This window comes from Marmota flaviventris, chromosome 8, assembly GCF_047511675.1.
Source record: "Marmota flaviventris isolate mMarFla1 chromosome 8, mMarFla1.hap1, whole genome shotgun sequence".
NCBI lineage: Eukaryota > Metazoa > Chordata > Mammalia > Rodentia > Sciuridae > Marmota > Marmota flaviventris.
Window position 1 is genome coordinate 51784295 of NC_092505.1, and position 21672 is coordinate 51805966.

The 21672-nt window shown below is 35.0% G+C and overlaps 1 protein-coding gene across 8 annotated transcripts in view; it reads left to right on the forward strand.

The window, feature by feature from the left end:
* The window catches only part of Dlg1 (discs large MAGUK scaffold protein 1), a 267031-nt gene that overhangs the window by 16696 nt on the left and 228663 nt on the right, over nt 1-21672 (forward strand). For all 8 annotated transcript variants that reach the window (XM_071615213.1, XM_027935952.2, XM_027935953.2 and 5 more), the window contains exon 4: nt 3108-3274. In XM_071615213.1, coding sequence (XP_071471314.1) covers nt 3108-3274 — 167 coding nt within the window. The remainder of the gene's footprint in view (nt 1-3107; nt 3275-21672) is intronic.

Genomic DNA, 21672 nt, shown 5'->3' on the forward strand with positions numbered 1-21672 from the left:
TTTCTCTACATCCTTTTTAACACTTGTTACTTTTCGTTTTATTGTTTATTTTTTGTTTTATAATAGCCATCCTAAAGAGTGTTTACTTAGCTTATTTTTTTTTTTTTAACTCTGATACAGTTAAACTAAGATGGACATGCGAACACGCGCGTACTTTGGTACTTTGGTACTTGTGATTGAACCCAGGGCCTTGAACACGTTAAGCAAATGCTTTATTGCTGAGGTACATCTGCAGCCTTTTGAAAAATACACATTTTGAGACAGGATTTTGCTAAATTGCCCAGTCTGGCTTTGAATTTGTAATTTCTTGCCTTATCCTCAGTAGCTGGGATTATACCCATGTGCCACTGAACCCATCCAAGATGGATATTTGATTCTTCTGTTGTAGGAACTTAGAGAAAATTAGAAAGGACTGTTCAGTATATGAATGTAGGACGTAGAATGGAGGCATTTCAGTTGACAAGAAGCAAGATGTTGGTGAACTTTTGAAAAATTCACATATGAAATTCCTTGATTATACTAGTTCAATATATACTAGTTCAGTATAATGCTACCGTGTTAGAATTGTATTAGTGTAGATCTCTGTTGTCCTGTGCAGTAGTATCTAATTATGTATGACTATTTAATTAAATCTATATACAATTATAAATTCAGTTCCTTATACTGGTCACCTTTCAGTGGCCACATAAAGCTTGGTTAGTGCAGCTAGAGAACTTTTTTTTTTTTGGTACTGGGGATTTAGCCCAGGGATGCTTAATCACTGAGCCACATCCCCATCCCTTTTTATTTTGTATTTTGAGCCAGGGTCTTGCTAAGTTGCTTAGGGCCTTACTGAGTTGCTGAGACTGTCCTTAAACTTATCTTTCTGTCTCAGATTCCTGAGTTGTGCCACCACACTTGGTATCAAAACAACAAACAAATAAATTTTTATTTCATTGCAAAAAGTTGGGGTTTTTTTTAATTAGCATCTAGATTTTTATTAGAGGTGTTATTAAAGGGTAATATAGCAATGTTTTTTTTTTTTAATTTTCAGATGAAAGGTCATGCAGGAATTTGTGTTGAAATGTTAACAAGAGTTAATAAAAATAAAATTTCTCAGTGATATAGGCTACTTACCTTGAGATATTGATGATTAATAATAAAGTAATAATAAACAAGAAGCAAAAGTTGTTCTCAGTGTTATTGTGCATGATTTTATACAGGAAAATGCCCACTTTTACTATTAGACATTGTTCAACATTCATCTAATGTTCTTGGGAGCAAAATACTGTAGGAATTCTAATGTATATGTACATAAATACACAATTTTCTAATTTTGTTTCTTGGCTTGCTTTTGATGTCCTTAAACTTGTTCATCTGTTCTCTCTATATTCCCTGTTAACAGAAATTGGGTTCAAAAACTTGATTTGGGTTGGGATTACACAATTTTTGGTAAGCACACTTTGTAGGTGATTTTTTGATGTTAAATTTTTGTTTCCTTTTGTGATAGTTAACGTGTTTTATACAGTGATTACTGGTTTATAAAATGCTTTCTCACACAATTTTATCCAGTAATATTCATAATACCTTGTGATGTAGGTTAATACTATACTTACTGTGCAAACATTAGTTTTTTGTTGTTGTTGTTTATTTGTTGTTTTTGGTACCAGGGATTGAACCTAGGGGTGCTTAATATCTGGGAGCAACATCCCCAGCCCTTTTTATATTTTATTTAGAGACAGAGTCTCACTGAGTTGCTTAGTGCCTTGCTTTTGCTGAGGCTGGCTTTGAACTTGTGATCCTCTTGCCTCAGCCTCCTGAGCTTCTGGGATTATAGGTGTGAACCATTGCATCCAGCTTAAACATTATTTTTTAGTTAGACTTTACTTGTAAAGTTCTACATTTCTGCTGGCTATTAAAACTGAAAAGGGAGAGTACTTTTTTCCTACTGTCTTATGAGGTTTGGATTTTAAAAGAGATAATGCTTTCAAAATAATAATAAACAAGAAGTCAAAGTTGTTCTAAATGTATTGTGCATGATTTTATACAGGAAAATGTCCACTTTTACTGTTAAATAATTCTCCCTTTGAAAAAATTAGTTCAAAATTATATCAATAAGTGAATAAAAAACTCAGTCCTGTGACTCTAAACATTATACAACTACCACTCAGAGCTTCTGTGCAGTGTGAATAATTAGTATACTAAGTTCATATAATTCTAGTATTGTGATCTTTTATACTGTGTTATTTTAAGTAAATTTATAATTTCTTTAAGAGTTTTGTCATGCTTTTTTTTTTTTTTTTTTTAGTTGTAGATGGACAACAGTACCTTTATTTTATTTTCGTGTGATGCTGAGGATTGAACCCAATGCCTCACTCAAGGGAGGCAAATGCTCCACCACTGAGTTACAACCCTAGCCCTTGTTATGCTTTTAACTGATTCTAAAATACTGTAAAATATTTAACTTTCTTCTTTTTAAATATTCAGACTAGAGGATATCTAAGAGTCTTTCTAGTTCTTGATTTCTTACTTCTTTTTTAATGTTTTATTTTGGTTAGGAAGTTAGTTAAAACCACTTCAGAGATTTATATTCTCAGCCTGGATTTTAATGGTGAAGATGTAAAATATTGGTAACAGCTCATATCTACAGGATTCATAATGATATTGCCTATTATTAGGAACTTATTGTATGTTATTGTGCTAGGCATTTTATTACACTCAATTCTTGGAACAATTCACAATAAGAGGCGAGTTATCAGAGGTTAAGTACCTTGCTTATACATGTAACTAATTGGTAATGAATGAATTGAGATTTGAACCCAAGACTGCCTTTAGAAATGTAAAATGCTTGTGACTTTTATATTGTGCCTGGCTTCCCCCTCCCCCCTCCCCGTGGTGCTGGGGATTGAACCCAGAGCCTTGCAAGGACTTTACCAGCTGAGCTATTTCCCCATCCTGGGCCTGGCATATTTTGATATGATTTTGACATATGGAATATTCACTATTGAAGTACATTGTGAGATTGGATTTTTTTTTTTTAGTTAGAGTAAATTTTTTTTTTTAGCATCATATAGTTTAATTGGAAACGTCAATAATTTGAATTTTTCTTTTCCTTTCCTCATCTCTAGATATTCAAGAATTTTATGAAGTGACCTTATTGGATAATCCAAAATGTATAGATCGTTCAAAGCAGTCTGAACCAGTTCAGCCTGTGAATACCTGGGAAATTTCCAGCCTTCCAAGTACTACTGTGACTTCAGAAACACTGCCAAGCAGCCTTAGCCCTAGTGTAGAGGTAAGATAAATTTTTCTGAAACTGTTTTCTTTGGATTACCAAGTTTTTTTTCCTTCATTTGATTAAGATGAATATTTTGTGGAAATATTTATAATGGAATAAAGAAAATGGAGTTAAAGGTATTTTTGAAAAGAAAAGTTCAGAATATCTATTGCTTCTGTCTTAAAATGTTAAAGAGTGATTTGAGGCCTAAAATACTTACTTTAGACTAATAACAAGTATTTTGTATTATGGACGTCAAGGAGGTTTTATTTGTGTGATAATTTAGATGGAAATTGTACTTTGAAAAGGTGGTTTTGCTCTGGTGTTCTCCCCTAGAAATAGATTATAGTTTTGTGGTTCTGAGCCCTTTAGTTATTCCAAGGATTCTCTTCCTCGGCTTGGAGGGAATTGCATTAAAACTCACTAGAGACTGACAGTCCTTAAGGTCAGAATTGGTTTCTGCATTTTTCTGTAATTAAAATCATCTGGATTTTTAAAAAAAATATTTATTTTTTGGTTATAGGTGGACACATTGTCTTTATTTTACTTCATGTGGTGCTGAGGATCGAACCCAGTTCCTCATGCATGCTAGGTGCTGAGGATAGAACCCAGTGCCTCATGCATGCTAGGCTAACTAACGCTCTACCTGTGAGCCACAACTCTAGTCTTAAAGCCATCTGGATTTTAATAACAATGTCAGTAACATTCTTTTGTTGTGGTGCTATACTGTTGTTAGTACATTGGATATGGTATAACAGAGATATGAAGTATTTTGTAACGAGGATTCTGCCTGAGAAACATTAGTCATTTGAAAGTGGTTGTCTCTCTAAATTGATTCTAGTCTCTCTGGTTAGTACAATACAGTGCCTGGAAAATTTAATCAACTTCTGTTTGGTGAGTAATAAGTCAGGGAAAAATGGTGGTGGGCAGAAACTAGATGGCACTTTGGTAATGAAATAGACAGTTTCTCAGTTTTTGCTTTTATATTAAGTAACAGAACTCTAGAATTCTAGAGTAGGATGAATCAGAGCACATCTGATTTTAACGATGAGAAAAGAGATCCAGAAGAAAATGATTTTACCCAGCTGATTCAGCTAGTTTGTGCAAGTCTATCTTTGGATTTTAGACCTCCCAATTTACAGTTCTTAGTAATCCTGATATGACCTTACATTTTTCTCTTTAATCTGATTAGAGATTCTCATGTTAAATTGTGCATGTATCATTAATTTCTTACTCTTATTTAAATGTTTTTTTATTATTTTCTCTTGGATAATTTCCGTTAACATTTCCTTCTTTAGTTGATATATCATTTGTTTTAATGATAATTAATTTCCGTGGCCTGTTTCAAATGAAAATTTTAAATGTCTGTAATCAGTTATTGGTTGTGGTTCAAATGTGTTGTTTCCAAAATTCAGATGTTGCCAATGTGATAGTATTAATCCTTTAAGAGGTGATTAGTTCCTGGGATTTCTCCCTCCTTAATGGGATTAAGGACCTTATAAAAGAGGCTTGCTTCACACAGGTTTTACCTCTGCTCTCTGAAATGTGAGTCTGAAGCAAGAAGACCCTACCAGACCAACTACCTCTTAGACTTCTCAGCTTTAGAACTCTGAGAAATAAATATATATATATATATATATATATATATATATATATATATTTTTTTTTATAAATTACCCATTCTCAGGTCTTCTGTTATAGCAGCACAAAACGGCTGACCGTTAAACATATTTCTATTTCACATTGTCTTAGTCCTAGGTTAAAAAACTTGTTATAAAAAACATTTTAAATTTCAAGAGCATTAACTTTTATTTACTTAGTATATTTTTTGTTATTGTCTGTATAATGATATCGACCTGTGATTAGGAAACAAAAGTTCTTGCAGTCAATTTGCACATTTTGATAGGTTGTTTAGATAATGACTGTCTCAGTACAACCAGTGAAACTAAATATTCACTAAGGTATAACAAATGGATAGTTTTGTAAGCTGGAAGTTTATTTCTATATAGATTTTAGTAAGAAAAATCAACAGTGTATTGAGTTTTATAACAAATGGTATTAGTGGACCAAAGATGTGGTTCAGTGGTAGAGCGCTTGGTAAGCATGCACAAATGTTGATCCCCAACACTGCAATGAAAAAAAAAGATATTAGAAACATTTCAATTTCTATAAAATTATGAAGCACTCTTACCTATTTGCAGCCCTCATTTCTGCACCTCCTGAAAGATATTTTCTGGACATGACAAAAGCAATTCAAATTATTGGAGAAATGAGAACTTACAGATGATGAGTGTCATATCTTATTAGTTTGGAGAATGGATGAAAAGGAAATACAGATTACAACATGTTGCTTTAAGGCTTGGCACGTGGAAAATGCCTTAGTAATGTTTGACATCTGTACCCATTCATAGATGAACTTTAAGGGAAGCATTGGAGTGTGTTCATCAATCCTAGATTTTTAAAAGAGGGAATAATACCTGTGTGTCAAATGTGAGCAAGCTAAGATCAATTACTACAAAGTACTGTTATCACAGAGATGACAGAATACCTGAAAAATGAAAGTCTGAAAATGTAACATGTTTGAAATTTGTCTAAGTGATGATTGACTTGATCTCTTATTTCAGTGTTGTTTATGACTGGGAAAGACTTTAATTCACTGGCCCAAGTTAGAACAAATGCAAAAAAACCCAAAACTATCTTGCTGACATAAAATTTAGGCTATTATTCTACTTGTGCACTAAATTCTTGGATAACACAGTTAAATTTCCGACAAAATTATATGCAACATGGTCTTATCTTTTTTGCTTCCCATTTGCCTTCATAGGATTATCATTTAGTTCTTCAAAAAGTACTGGAGATTAATCAGGTTTTAGAAAGACTTGCCTCTTACAGTGATGCAAATCTTTGCATTTTAAAACATATATCAAGTTTTCTTCATTTGTTTTAATAGTTGGTAACTGATCTCACTCTCATCAGCTCCTCATTTGTCAGTTACATTTTGACATTGTAACTTTGTTTCTTCTAATGTAATAAAATTAAAATTAATACTATTTATTTTAAAATAACATGAGTATCCCATTTTCTTAAAGTTTTGTGGGTTTTTGGGTTTTTTTTTGTTATATCTTTTCATTGAAGGTATGCCTCACTAAATGTTTGAGATAATGTTTGCATAATGCTTATTTTAGGGTGATGGGATTATTTCTTTTTTTTGTACTTTTTGCTATTTTTAAAAATAATTAGCATGTCTCATTTTTATAAAAGCAGTTCTATTCTAAGTGAATTAGGAGATTAAGAAATAGAGAATAAGGAATAGTTATGAGACTGAAAAAAAGCAAGATATAAAAGTAGAAGAAATTGTCTAATTTAATGGGGTAGTCTAAAAGAAAAGAATGTATTCTGTTCCTGATTTCATAATACATTTTAAGTGGAATAGTTATTCAAAGTTTAATAAAAAGAAGCTATAAAATAATTAAAAAATAATTTTTGAATAGGGAAAGCTTTTCTAAGCATTACAAAGCAAAAACTAAAAAAATTTAGAATTCTGACTGTAGAATTTCTTTGTGGACTTGAACTAGTTGTTTAAATTTTAATTGTAGAACTTTAAGCTTTTCTAAGAATTACAAAGCAAAAACTAAAAAATTTAGAATTCTGACTTAGAATTTCTTTGTGGACTTCAACTAGTTGTTTAAATTTTAATTGTAGAACTTTTGTATCTCGAGAGATGATACAGTAGGAAGAGAATTTATCACATAAATGAAAAAGGGCAAATTTCCTTAATTTCCAACCATCTCAACCCAAGAAACCTCTTAAACATCACTAAGAAAAAAGCCATCATTCAATAGGATTTGTGACCAAAGGATGTGAACCATCAGTTTGTTGAAAAACTATACCTGGGCCAATAACCTGTGAAGAGATGTACAACCTCACTTTTAAAAACTACAAATTAAATTGTCAATAAGAATATTCTTAAATAATTTAATTATCAAACATTAAATGTGAGGAAATAAGCTCATACGGTTAGTAGGGAGAGTACAGTGGTGTGATCATTTGAGAAACAACAGTACCCATATTCTTGGATCCAGCATGTGCTACAGATTTACTCACAAAAATTATTAAAGATACATGTATAGGGATGTTCATTGTATCATTCTATGTAATATTCATAAAAATCAATAAGGAAACAATATAAATGAGTATCAGTAAGACATTAGACAAAAACATGGTATTTAATACAGAATTGACATGAATATAAATTTTATGTATTTGGTTCTTGACTTGATGATTTAACTTAGAATTTTTTGGCTGTGTGATAGTGTGAAAATGATAAACATTCAGTGGAAGCCATCCTTCAAATTTTGAATTTTGATCTTTTCCTGGGCTAGTGGCATGCTATCTCATACATTCTTGTGGTACTGGGCAGCAGCAGCCAACTACAGCCCCTAGTCAGCGATGTGATCACATGGGTGAAAACAGATACTCTGCAGAGTACTGCATTGCTAAGCTGTGATGTTCAGTAGACCAGGTATTAAATGCATTTTCACTTTTTCATCATATCTCCCCCGCAAACCCCAGCCCAGTATTAGAAACTGAACTTGGGGACATTTCACTGAGATGCCTCCCCAGCCCTTTTGTATTTTTTTTTTTTTTTTTTTCAAGACAGGGTCACTCTAAGTTGTGAAATCTGGCCTTAAATTTGAGATTCTCCTACCTCACTCTCAAATTGCTGAGATTATAGGTGTGAACCATGGCACCTGGCTACCTTACCATAATTTAAATTTGCAATGGGTTTATTTTAAGTTGAAGAGCATTAATATTTGTCAAATGTAAGCCTGTTACATGTCAGGAGGTATATAGAATGACTCTGTCAAAAGAAAACAATGAAGTTAGGTATGTCTGAAAGAATACACACTTGGTCTTCCTTCAGTTCTATTTTTGCTTTAGTTGTGCCGTCATTTACAGGCCTACTTTTAAACACTTCTGAGTTCATTTTAGGAGGAGGGGAATTATCTGACTGAGTTCTTTAGGGAGATAGTTTGATTCTGTTTTTTTCGTGAGCTTATGATTTAATGCTTTGAAATAATCCATCTTCAATTTAAGTAATTTTAGGAGGTAGTAGAATTAAAAGTATATATTCAGACTACCAGGTTTTATCTGAAGTCCTCTAAATATTGACTTTAAAATTTATCAAATTGCTGTTGAATATGCATACATAAAGGTACAAAAATCTTGAATGGATAGCTTGATGAATCACTGCATGGTGAATATACCAGGTCAAGGAAAAGGACGTAGTACGACAACTAATAGGTACAGGAATTAGTTGACGGTGATGATTGCACAACTCTGTGAGTATATCAAAAAATCAATGAATTGTGCATGCAAACATTAAATTTGTGTTGTTATGATTATTTCCTGATATATCAATTGCAGTGGAACAAACAAATTATAGCAACTGATTGTGTATGTTTTCTTGTGCACCAGTATATACATACATACCCAAGTGTGAAAATGTTGTGTGTATGTTTAGTTTTAGTACATAATGCCAACAGTTTTGAAAATTGATTATGCATGTTTTCATAATTACTATCAGTCTGAGCAAGTTTTGTTTTGCATCTTTGCCAATACTTGTTATCAGTCTTTTTGTTAATAGTTTAAACCATTCTGGTATGAGTGTAGAAGTACTTCATATTGTTTTTTTTTCCCTTTTCCTGTCATTAACAAGATTAATAAGCCCCTTTCTCTTGGGGCTATGGTTGTGGCTCTGTGGTAGAGCACCTGCCTCACATGTGTGAGGTACTGGGTTTGATTCTCAGCACCACATATAAATAAATGAATAAAATAAAGATCTGTCAGCATCTAAAAAAATATATATATATATTTTCAAAGAGCCCCTTTCTCTTTTTTGGGGGACTGGGGATTGAACTTAGAGGCACTTGACTACTAAGCCACATCCCAGTCCTATTTTGTATTTTATTTAGAGACAGGATCTCACTGAGTTGCTTAGGGCCTTGCAAAATTGCTGAGGCTGGCTTTGAATTCATGATCATCCTGTCTCAGCCTCCCGAGTTGTTGGGATTATAGACTTGCCTGCCAAGCCTAGCCAGTGAGCACCTTTTTATATATTTTATTCCTTTTGCTTCTGTGAAGTGTTTATTCAAATTTCTTGCCTTGGTCTGGTTTGATTTTTGCTGAATCTCTTATTTCATTTAAGATTTTTAAATGTTGATTTTTCTCCCCTAATTTTATAACATTTGTATTTATTAGTTGGGGTTTTTCTATAAAAGGTACTTTTCTCTATCAGTTAGGAATAGACTTTAAAAGGTATATATATATATATATATATATATATATTTTTTTTTTTTTTTTTTTTTTTTTTTTTTTTCTTTGTACCAGGGACTGAACCCAAGGATATTTAGTCCCTGGGTCACATCCCCAGCCCTTTTTATTTTTTATTTTGAGACAAGAGTCTCACTATGTTGCTTACATGCCTTGCTAAGTTTCTGAGACTGGCTTTGTTTTTGTTTTTTTAATTTTTATTGTTGGTTGTTCAAAACATTACATAGTTCTTGATATATCATATTTCACACTTTGATTCAAGTGGGTTATGAACTCCCATTTTTACCCCGTATACAGATTGCAGAATCACCTCAGTTACACATCCATTGATTTACATATTGCCATACTAGTGTCTGTTGTATTCTGCTGCCTTTCCTATCCTCTACTATCCCCCCTCCCCTCCCCTCCCCTCCCCTCTTCTCTCTCTACCCCCTCTACTGTCATTCATTTCTCCCCTTGTATTATTTTTCCCTTTCCCCTCAATTCCTCTTGTATGTAATTTTGTATAACCCTGAGGGTCTCCTTCCATTTCCATGCAATTTCCCTTCTCTCTCCCTTTCCCTCCCACCTCTCATCCCTGTTTAATGTTAATCTTCTTCTCATGCTCTTCGTCCCTACTCTGTTCTTAGTTACTCTCCTTATATCAAAGAAGACATTTGGCATTTGTTTTTTAGGGATTGGCTAGCTTCACTTAGCATAATCTGCTCTAATGCCATCCATTTCCCTGCAAATTCTATGATTTTGACATTTTTTAATGCAGAGTAATACTCCATTGTGTATAAATGCCACATTTTTTTTATCCATTCGTCTATTGAAGGGCATCTAGGTTGGTTCCACAGTCTTGCTATTGTGAATTGTGCTGCTATGAACATCGATGTAGCAGTGTCCCTGTAGCATGCTCTTTTTAGGTCTTTAGGGAATAGACCAAGAAGGGGAATAGCTGGGTCAAATGGTGGCTCCATTCCCAGCTTTCCAAGAAATCTCCATACTGCTTTCCAAATTGGCTGCACCAATCTGCAGTCCCACCAGCAATGTACAAGTGTACCCTTTTCCCCACATCCTCGCCAGCACTTGTTGTTGTTTGACTTCCTAATGGCTGCCAATCTTACTGGAGTGAGATAGTATCTTAGGGTGGTTTTGATTTGCATTTCTCTGACAGCTAGAGATGGTGAGCATTTTTTCATGTACTTGTTGATTGATTGTATGTCCTCCTGAGAAGTGTCTGTTCAGGTCCTTGGCCCATTTGTTGATTGGGTTATTTGTTATCTTATTGTCTAATTTTTTGAGTTCTTTGTATACTCTGGATATTAGGGCTCTATCTGAAGTGTGAGGAGTAAAGATTTGTTCCCAGGATGTAGGCTCCCAATTTACCTCTCTTATTGTTTCTTTTGCTGAGAAAAAACTTTTTAGTTTGAGTAAGTCCCATTTGTTGATTCTAGTTATTAACTCTTGTGCTATGGGTGTCCTATTGAGGAATTTGGAGCCCGACCCCACCGAATGTAGATCGTAGCCAACTTTTTCTTCTATCAGACGGCGTGTCTCTGATTTGATATCAAGCTCCTTGATACATTTTGAGTTAACTTTTATGCATGGCGAGAGAAAGGGATTCAGTTTCATTTTGTTGCATATGGATTTCCAGTTTTCCCAGCACCATTTGTTGAAGATGCTATCCTTCCTCCATTGCATGCTTTTAGCCCCTTTTCAAATATAAGATACTTGTAGTTTTGTGGATTGGTTTCTGTGTCCTCTATTCTGTACCATTGGTCCACCCGCCTGTTTTGGTACCAGTACCATGCTGTTTTTGTTACTATTGCTCTGTAGTATAGTTTGAAGTCTGGTATCGCTATACCGCCTGATTCACATTTCCTGCTTAGCATTGTTTTTGCTATTCTGGGTCTTTTATTTTTCCATATGAATTTCATGATTGCTTTCTCTATTTCTACAAGAAATGCCGTTGGGATTTTGATTGGCATTGCATTAAACCTGTAGAGAACTTTTGGTAATATCACCATTTTGATGATGTTAGTTCTGCCTATCCATGAACAGGGTATATTTTTCCATCTTCTAAGGTCTTCTTCTATTTCTCTCTTTAAGGTTCTGTAGTTTTCATTGTATAAGTCTTTCACCTCTTTTGTTAGGTTGATTCCCAAGTATTTTATTTTTTTTTGAGGATATTGTGAATGGAGTGGTTGTCCTCATTTCCATTTCACAGGATTTGTCGCTGATATACAGGAATGCCTTTGATTTATGTGTGTTGATTTTATATCCTGCCACTTTGCTGAATTCATTTATTAGCTCTAATAGTTTCTTTGTAGACCCTTTTGGGTCTGCTTAGGTATAGAATCATGTCATCTGAAAATGGTAATAATTTAAGTTCTTCTTTTCCTATTTTTATGCCTTTAATTTATTTTGTCTGTCTAATTGCTCTGGCCAGTGTTTCGAGAACTATGTTGAACAGAAGTGGTGAGAGAGGGCATCCCTGTCTTGTTCTAGATTTTAGAGGGAATGCCTTCAATTTTTCTCCATTCAGAATGATGCTAGCCTGAGGCTTAGCATAGATTGCTTTTACAATATTGAGATATGTTCCTGTTATCCCTAGTTTTTCTAGAGTTTTGAACAAAAAGGAATGCTGTACTTTGTCGAATGCTTTTTCCGCATCTATCGAGATGATCATATGGTTCTTATTTTTAAGTCTATTGATGTGGTGAATAACATTTATTGATTTCCGTATATTGAACCAGCCTTGCATCCCAGGGATGAATCCTACTTGATCATGGTGCACAATTTTTTTGATATGTTTTTGTATCTGATTCGCCAGAATTTTATTGAGGATTTTTGCATCTAGGTTCATTAGAAATATTGGTCTGTAGTTTTCTTTCTTTGAAGTGTCTTTGTCTGGTTTAGGAATCAGGGTGTTGTTGGCTTCGTAGAATGAATTTGGAAGTTCTCCCTCTTTTTCTATTTCCTGAAATAGCTTGAAAAGTATTGGTATTAGTTCCTCTTTAAAGGTTTTGTAAAACTCTGCTGTATACCCATCCGGTCCTGGGCTTTTCTTAGTTGGTAGTCTTTTGATGGTTTCTTCTATTTCCTCAATTGATATTGGTTTGTTTAGGTTGTCTATATCCTCCTGACTCAATCTGGGCAGATCATATGACTTAATAAATTTATCGATGCCTTCACTATCTTCTATTTTATTGGAGTATTAGGATTCAAAATAATTTCTGATTACCTTCTGTATTTCTGAAGTGTCTGTTGTGATATTGCCTTTTTCATCCCGTATGCTAGTAATTTGAGTTCTCTCTCTTCTTCTCTTCGTTAGCATGGCTAAGGGTCTGTCGATTTTATTTATTTTTTCAAAGAACCAACTTTTAGTTTTGTCAATTTTTTCAATTGTTTCTTTTGTTTCAATTTCATTAATTTCAGCTCTGATTTTAATTATTTCTTGCCTTCTACTTCTTTTGCTGTTGTTTTGCTCTTCTTTTTCTAGGATTTTGAGATGAAGTATGAGATCATTTATTTGTTGGTTTTTTCTTTTTTTAAGGAATGAACTCCAAGCAGTGAATTTTCCTCTTAGAACTGCTTTCAGTGTGTCCCATAGATTCCGATATGTTGTGTCTGTGTTTTCATTTATCTCTAAGACTTTTTTAATTTCCTCCTTGATGTCTTCTATAACCCATTGATCATTCAGTAACCTATTGTTCATTCTCCAAGTGATGCATGCTTTTTCCTTCCTTCTTTTATCGTTGATTTTCAGTTTCATTCCATTATGATCAGATAAGATGCATGGTATTATCTCTACTCCTTTATATTGTCTAAGAGTTGCCCTATGACCTAATATATGATCTATTTTTGAGAAGGATCCATGTGCTGCTGAGAAAAAAGTGTAACTGCTTGATGTTGGGTGGTATATTCTATATATGTCAATTAAGTCTAGGTTATTAATTTTGTTATTGGATTCTATAGTTTCCTTATTCAACTTTTGTTTGGAAGATCTGTCCAGTGGTGAGAGAGGTGTGTTGAAGTCTCCCATGATTATTGTATGGTGGTCTATTAGACTCTTGAACTTGAGAAGAGTTTGTTTGATGAACATAGCTGCACCATTGTTTGGGGCATATATATTTATGATTGTTATGTCTTGTTGGTGTATGGTTCCCTTGAGCAGTATGTAGTGTCCCTCTTTATCCCTTTTGATTAACTTTGGCTTGAAATCTATTTTATTAGGTATGAGTATGGACACTCCTGCTTGTTTCCGAAGCCCATATGAGTGATATGCTTTTTCCCAACCTTTCACCTTCAGTCTATGTATGTCTTTTCCTATCAAATGCGTCTCCTGTAGGCAGCATATTGCTGGGTCTTGTTTTGTGATCCATTCTACTAGCCTGTGTCTCTTAATTGGTGAGTTTAAGCCATTAACATTTAGGGTTATTATTGAGATATGGGTTGTTCTTCCAGCCATATTTGTTTATTTATGTTACTAAACATGGTTTGTTTTCCTCTTTGATTATTTTTCTCCCCTTTACTGTCCTATCTCCCACTGTTGGTTTTCATTGTTATTTTCCATTTCCTCTTCCTGTAATGTTTTGCCGAGGATGTTTTGAAGAGATGGTTTTCTAGCTGCAAATTCTTTTAACTTTTGTTTATCGTGGAAGGTTTTAATTTCATCTTCCATCCTGAAGCTTAATTTTGCTGGATACACAATTCTTGGTTGGAACCCATTTTCTTTCAGTGTTTGAAATATGTTATTCCAGGATCTTCTAGCTTTCAGAGTCTGTGTTGAAAGATCAGCTGTTATCCTGATTGGTTTACCCCTAAATGTAATCTGCTTCCTTTCTCTTGTAGCTTTTAAAATTCTGTCCTTATTCTGTATGTTGGGCATCTTCATTATAATGTGTTTAGGTGTGGATCTCTTATGATTTTGCTCATTCGGCATCCTGTACGCTTCTAGGATTTGGGATTCTGTCTCATTCTTCAAGTCTGGGAAGTTTTCTCGTATTATTTCATTGAATAGATTGCTCATTCCTTTGGTTTGGACCTCTATACCTTCCTGTATCCCAATGACTCTTAAGTTTGGTCTCTTTATGTTATCCCATATTTCTTGGATGTTCTGCTCATGGTTTCTTAACAGTCTTGCTGAGCTGTCTATGTTCTTTTCAAGTTGAAATACTTTGTCTTCGTTGTCTGATGTTCTATCTTCTAAGTGTTCTACTCTGCTGGTAGTATTCTCAATTGAGTTTTTAAGTTGGTTTATTGCTTCCTGCATTTCCAGGATTTCTGTTTGTTTGTTTTTTATAACCTCTATCTCCCTGTATAGTTGATCTTTTGCTTCCTGGATTTGTTTGTGTAATTCATTGTCGAAGTGATCTTTCATTGTCTGATTTTGCTGTCTAATGTCTTCCTTGAGACTCCAGATCATCTGAAGCATGTATATCCTGAATTCTTTATCTGACATTCCATCTGCTGCAGCTATTACCTCTTCTAAAGTTGAGTTGACCTGCATTGCTTTTGGTCCTTTCTTTTCTTGTCTTTTCATACTGCTCGCGTTTCTTTCTGCTTGGTGAAACTGTTGTGTTTTTGAAATTTTCCCCCTATATATTTATATTGCTCTTGTATAGTTGAAAGGTTTCCCTTGCCGGGTCGGGCGGCGGCTGTGCTCCTCCTCCAATTGGGGTGATCTGTCTACCACGCTGACGGGCCGCTGGGCCTATTCTGCCGGTCGGTCGCAGGTCTGCCTACCTTGCAGGCGCGGGCGGGGGCTCTGCTGTGCTCCTCCTCCAATTGGTGTGACGTGTCTACCACGCCCGTGGACCCCTGGGCCTGTTCTGCCGTTCGGTCGCAGGTCTGCCTACCTTGCAGGCGCGGGCGGCGGCTCTGCTCTGCCCTTACTCCAATTGGGGTGACGTGTCTACCATGCCGGCGGGTCTCTGGGCTTATTCCGGGTGTGGGAGGCGGCTCTGCTCTGCCCCTACTCCAATTGGGGTGACGTGACTACCACGCCGGCGGGCCTCTGGGCCTGTTCCACGCGCGGGCGGCGGCTCTGCTCTGCCCCTCTGGCTTGATGACAAAGTGAGAGAGACTCGGGTGTTTGTGCCTCACTTTCTTTACCAGGAGACCAACTCCTGAGACTGGCTTTGAACTTGTGATCCTTCTGACTCAGCCTTCAGAGCCGCTAGTATTACAGGTGTGCACCATCATACCCAGCATTGTTTTCTTTTTAAATTTTAATTTATTTTAATTTGGTATATATGACAGCAGAATGCATTTTGATTCATTGTACACAATTGCAGCACAACTTTTCATTTCTCTGATTGTACATGATGTAGCGTCACACCATATGTGCAGTCCATATGTGTATCTAGGGTAATAATGTTTATCTCATTTCACCATCTTTCCTGCCCCCATATCCCTTTCCCTTCACCAAGTCAAAGTCCCTCCCCAACAATTATGGATCAGCATCCACTTATCAGAAGGAACATTTAGCCTTTGGTTTTGGGGGATTGGCTTATTTCACTTAGCATGATATTCTCCAACTTCATCCATTTACCTGCAAATGCCATAATTTTATTCTCTTAATGCTGAGTAATATTCCATGTGTGTATATACCAGAGTTTCTTTATTCATGCATCCATTGAAGGGCATCTAGGTTATTGCTTCCATAGTTTAGCTATTGTGAATTGAGCTGCTATGAACATTGATGTGGCTGTATGACTGTAATATGCTGATTTTAAATCCTTTGGGTATAGACTGAGGAGTGGGCTAGCTGGGTCAAATGGTGGTTCCATTCCAGGTTTTCTAAGGAATCTCCATATTGCTTTTCAGAGTGGTTGCACCAATTTGTAGTTCCACCAGCAATGTATGAGTGTACCTCCCCCCCCCATCCTTGCCAGTTGTTTTCTTTTAATAACCGTTTTCAGAGTAGAATTTGTGTCATAATTCCCTACAAGTAGGACTAAAAAGTTTCTTTCCTTTTTCATGCTCTCTTTAAAATGCTGTCACTATGTGGACTTTGCTTCTCTCTCCTTATTTGTGTCATTCCTTCCAAGTAGAACGTCTGTGCCTTACCCATCTTGAATGGCCCATCTCAGCATTGTCCATGTGAGGTCTTAATCCATCTTTTAGCCAAGACTAATTTCTTCTTAAGCCTATAGCACTTTGTACCTTTCATTTTTGATGATCCGGTTCTAGGGATCAGACCTAGGGTTTCATGCATGCTAGGCAAGTGCTCTACTAGTGATCTATACCTCCAGCCCATGACCTTGTATTTTTTTTTTCTTGTACCTTTCTCATGGGACCTATATTTTGCAGTTATTTTGGCCCCTTTTAAAAATGTCTTTTTAAAAAAATTATTTTGAAAAATTACATATAAGCAGTAAATTGCCATTTTGTCACATTTGTCTGTTTTTTCTATGCTTGCAGATATATAAACTTTAATTTTTGTTGAAGCATTTGAGAGCAAGTTGCATCATCATCTTTTATCCTTAAATATTTCATTATGTCTTTCCTAAGAATAAGGATATTGTTCTTAAAAATTTATTTTTTTGTGAACATTTCTAAAAACATCTAGCATACAATGATCAGACTGAGAAAATTTAAAATTAATATAATGCTACTGTTTATATTGTGTTGTTATCAGTCCATAATCAAATTAAGACACACTTTATATCTCTAGTACCATCTGTCCTGTGATCTTATATCCTCAAGGCAGACCCCCAACTCCACAGATCTTACCACAGACATTGAAAACAGCTGATGAATTTTATATCATAACTTCATGAATTGTCACCACTCTGAATTTACTGCCTTCAAAATAATTGACAACCTTACATATTGGTGGTTGGCCCCTTTTCCTCTTTCTCCTGTCAGTTTCATCAAGTTTCTTGGGATTCTTCCTGATACTTTATTTCTCTAGCAGAATATGTTTATTACTCAGAACAATATAGGTACACTAGTATGAACTCCCTCTTTCCACCATCAGATTTTATGTTGTCTCATTTAATTAGTTTTTAAATGATATGTTATAAAAAACGTACAAAATTTAAAATAATGCACAACTCCTGGGCAAAGCCTTGTAATTTAAAATTCATCAAGATTAGAACTGGTAGGTATACAAAATGAATTGTAAATTAGGCAGTTGCCACATGGTAGTGCCTCTTCATCATTAGCATTTGAAACATCGTTTATATGAGATTGTCTGCAAGTGATTTTAATGACCATGTGCTGTTCTTTTACATTTACTATTATATATTTTAAAAGTATTTTAATGTTTGTATCTTAAGATATTCTTTTCCTAATAATGATAGTTCCTAGCACTAAAATTGAAGGATATAACTCCAAATTTATAACTCTTAAATGGAAATGAAATGCAGTGAAATGGCATGAGAGAAGTGAAACAACTACCCTATTATACCAAGCTGTTAATCTAGAGAAAATTCAGCAAAATATAACATAATTGCTGAGAAAATAAAATTCTGTGTTAAAGTCTCAGTGTATCACGGAAATTCTAGATTTATGTGCTTAAAGAAAGCACCCCCATGAATTTTGAATAATGAGTTTGATAACATTTCCAGTAACTTTTCATTTAAATAATTTTGATTGCTGTATATGTATCTGCACCTATTATAGTCTTTATTATTAGAGCATTTTTATTTCATGTGCTTTTTAAAAAAGCACAACACCTGTGTTTTTAGATTGCCAGAGTGATGCATGCTCCTTGTAAAAGTCTCTAACTTTATAGACATTGGTTTCAACTATGTAAAATTCACCGCAGATAATAAATATTAATAGCTTCCGTCATGCTGTTTCATCTTTTGGCACCTCATTCTATTCTCTTATACAGCCTCCTCTGTTGGGCCTCTGTTCCCTTCTTAACTTTATCCTGTAAGTAAATTCAAAGATTCCATTAAAAGAAAAACATAGAAAAAAGTATTTCTCAGTAGGACCCCATACTTTTTCTTTTCTTCCTTGCTAAATTTCTTCGAAGCGTAGTTTACTTTTTTCTCCCTTTCTTCCCTTTGTCAACATACTGTAACTGTCTTCAGACTTCCCTTTTCATAGTAATTGTTCTTTTTTTTTTAGGTATTTACCTTTAAAAAAATCTCTGATTACACAGATAATTGAGCACATCTTAAAATCAAATATATAGAGATGCATAATGTTGAACATCAGTGTTAAAAATATTCTTCACCTGAGATAACCTAGCTGGTAACCATTTTGTATATACAGCTTTCTCTAGGTATGCATGGGAGATTGGTTATCAAAATCTTCAGATGGGGCTGTGGTTGTGGCTTAGTGGTAGAGCATTTGCCTAGTATTTGTGAGGCACTGGATTGATCCTTAGGACCATATAAAAATAAGTAAATAAAATGAAGGTACTGTGTCCATTTACAACTAAAAAATTAAAAAACCTTTGGATGATCAAGTTCTTTATATAAAATAGCATAGCATTTGCATGTAACCTACATAATCTTCCCAATATACTTTAATCATCTTGAGATTACTTAACAAGACCTAACGTGATGAACTCTGTAAATAGTTATTACACTGTATAATAATGACAAGGAAAAAAAAAAGTCTGTACAAATTTAATTCAGACCTGGTTCCCAACCCAACGTTAAATCTGTGGTTGGTTGAATCCCCAAATACAGAATCCATGGATACAGGGGGCCAACTGTGTTGTTTAGTGACTTCTGTATGTTTATTAATCTGTTATTTGGCATGCTTTTAAAATGAAAGATATATACATATCATCAGGCTTCTTATGTCTGTTCACCCACATCTATTTAGATCATTTGTACTATTATCACTGTTTTTTTGATGAAAAACAAATTGCTTAATTTCTCTTCCCTCAGTTCCATTATCTGCACATGGGGGCAATAACAGAACTTACCTCATAATGCCATTTTTAAGTATGAAATGGGACAATTTATGTAAACTTTAGACCAGAGTCTGATTCATGTATTAAGTACTTGATAAATGCTACATTTTAAAGATAACGACGTTATACCTCAACATTGTAAAAGCTATATATTGCTAAACCCAAGGCCAACATCATTCTAAATGGAAGAAATTGAAAGCATTCCTTCTAAAAACTGAAACAGGACAGAGATGCCCTCTTTCACCACTTCTATTGAACATAGTCTTTGTTACCCTAGCCACAGCAATTAGACCAAAGAAAGAAATTAAAGGGATACAAATAAGAAGAGTTCAAACTATCCCTGTTTGCTGACAACCTGATTCTATTTTTAGAAGACCCCCAAAAAACTCTTACCAGAAAGCTTTTAGAACTCATAAATGAATGCAGCAAATTAGCAGGATATAAAAATTAATATCCATAAATCAGTTGCATTCCTATACACCAATGACCAATCAGCTGAAAGAGAAATCAGGAAAACTATCCCATTCACAGTAGCTTCAAAAAAAGGGTGAGGGCAGGGGTGGGAATCAATCTAACTAAAGAAAAAAATGGAAGAAGACATTAGAAGATTGGAAGATCTTCCATGTTCTTGGATAGGCAAAATTAATAGTCAAAATGGTCATAAAGTGCTATACAGATTTAATGCAATTCCTATTAAAATTCCAATGATGTTCTTTATAGAAATAGGAAAAGCAAACATGAAATTCGTTTTCATGAATGAATAAGAGTCCCAGAATAGCCAAAGCGATCCTTGGCGAGAAAAGTGATGCATGAGGCATCACAATTCCAGACCTTAGATTATACTACAGAGCTATAGTAATAAAAATGGCATAGTATTGGCACAAAAACAGACGTGAAGGCCAGTGGAACAGAATAGAAGACAAAGAGTCATACCCACATAAATACAGTTGCTTCGTATTAGACAAAGGTGCTATAATCAAACAATGGAGAAAAGATAGCTTCTTCAACAAATGGTGCTGGGAAAACTGGAAATCCATACGTAGCAAAATGAAATTAAACTCCTCTTTCTCACCTTGCACAAAATTCAACTCAAAACTCAACTAAGATCAAGGACTTAGACATTAGACCAGAGGCCCTGAGCCTACTAGAAGAAAAAGTATGACCAGCTCTCCCCATGTTGGCCTAGGAACCAACTTCCCCAGCAAAACTCATAAGGCGCAAGAAATAAAATCAAGAATCAATAAATGGGATGGTACCAAACTAAAACCCTTCACAGCAAAGGAAACAATCAAGAACACAAAGAGAGAGCCTATATAATGAGAGAAAACCTTTACCACCTGCACCTCAGATAGAGCATTAATCTCCAGGATATACAAAGAACTCAAAAAACTTAACACCAAAAACAAACAAATAAGACAATCGATAAATGGGCAAAGAACCTGAACAGGCACTTCACAGAAGAAATACAAATGGTCAACAAATATATGAAAAATTGTTCATCTCTAGCAATTAGAGAAATGCAAATTAAAACTGCACCGAGATTTCATCTCTCATCAGAATGGCAAGTCTCAAGAATATAAGTAACAACAAATGTTGGGGAGGATGTATGGGAAAAGATTCACTTATACTTTGCTGGTGGGACTGCAGTACTGGAAAGCAGTACTTAGAAAATTTGGGATGGAATCACTATTTGACCCAGTTATCCCATTTAAAATCAGCATACTACAGCGATACAGCCACATCAATGTTTATAGCAGCACAGTTCACAATAGCCAAGCTATGGAACCAACCTAGTTGCCCTTCAACAGATGCATTTTGGATGCCTTCTTCTCCATTCCCTTACACCCCAATTCCAGAACATTTTCCTCTTCACCTGGACAGACCCAGCCACTCACACCTCTACCCAGTTAACTTGGACTGTCCTACCCCAAGGAAAGAAAACGTGGTTTATATACACAATGGAATATTACTTAGCCATAAGAAGAATGAAATTATGATATTTGCTGGTAAATGGAGAATACCATGCTAAGTGAAATAAGCCAATCCCACAAAACCAAAGGCTGAATGTTCTCTTTGATATGTGGATGCTAACCCACAGGGAGGAAAGAGAGGGAAGAATAGAAGTTCATTGGATTAGACAAAGGGGAATAAAGGGAAGGGAGAAAGGATGGGAATAGGAAAGACAGTAGAATGAATCAGACATAACTTTTCC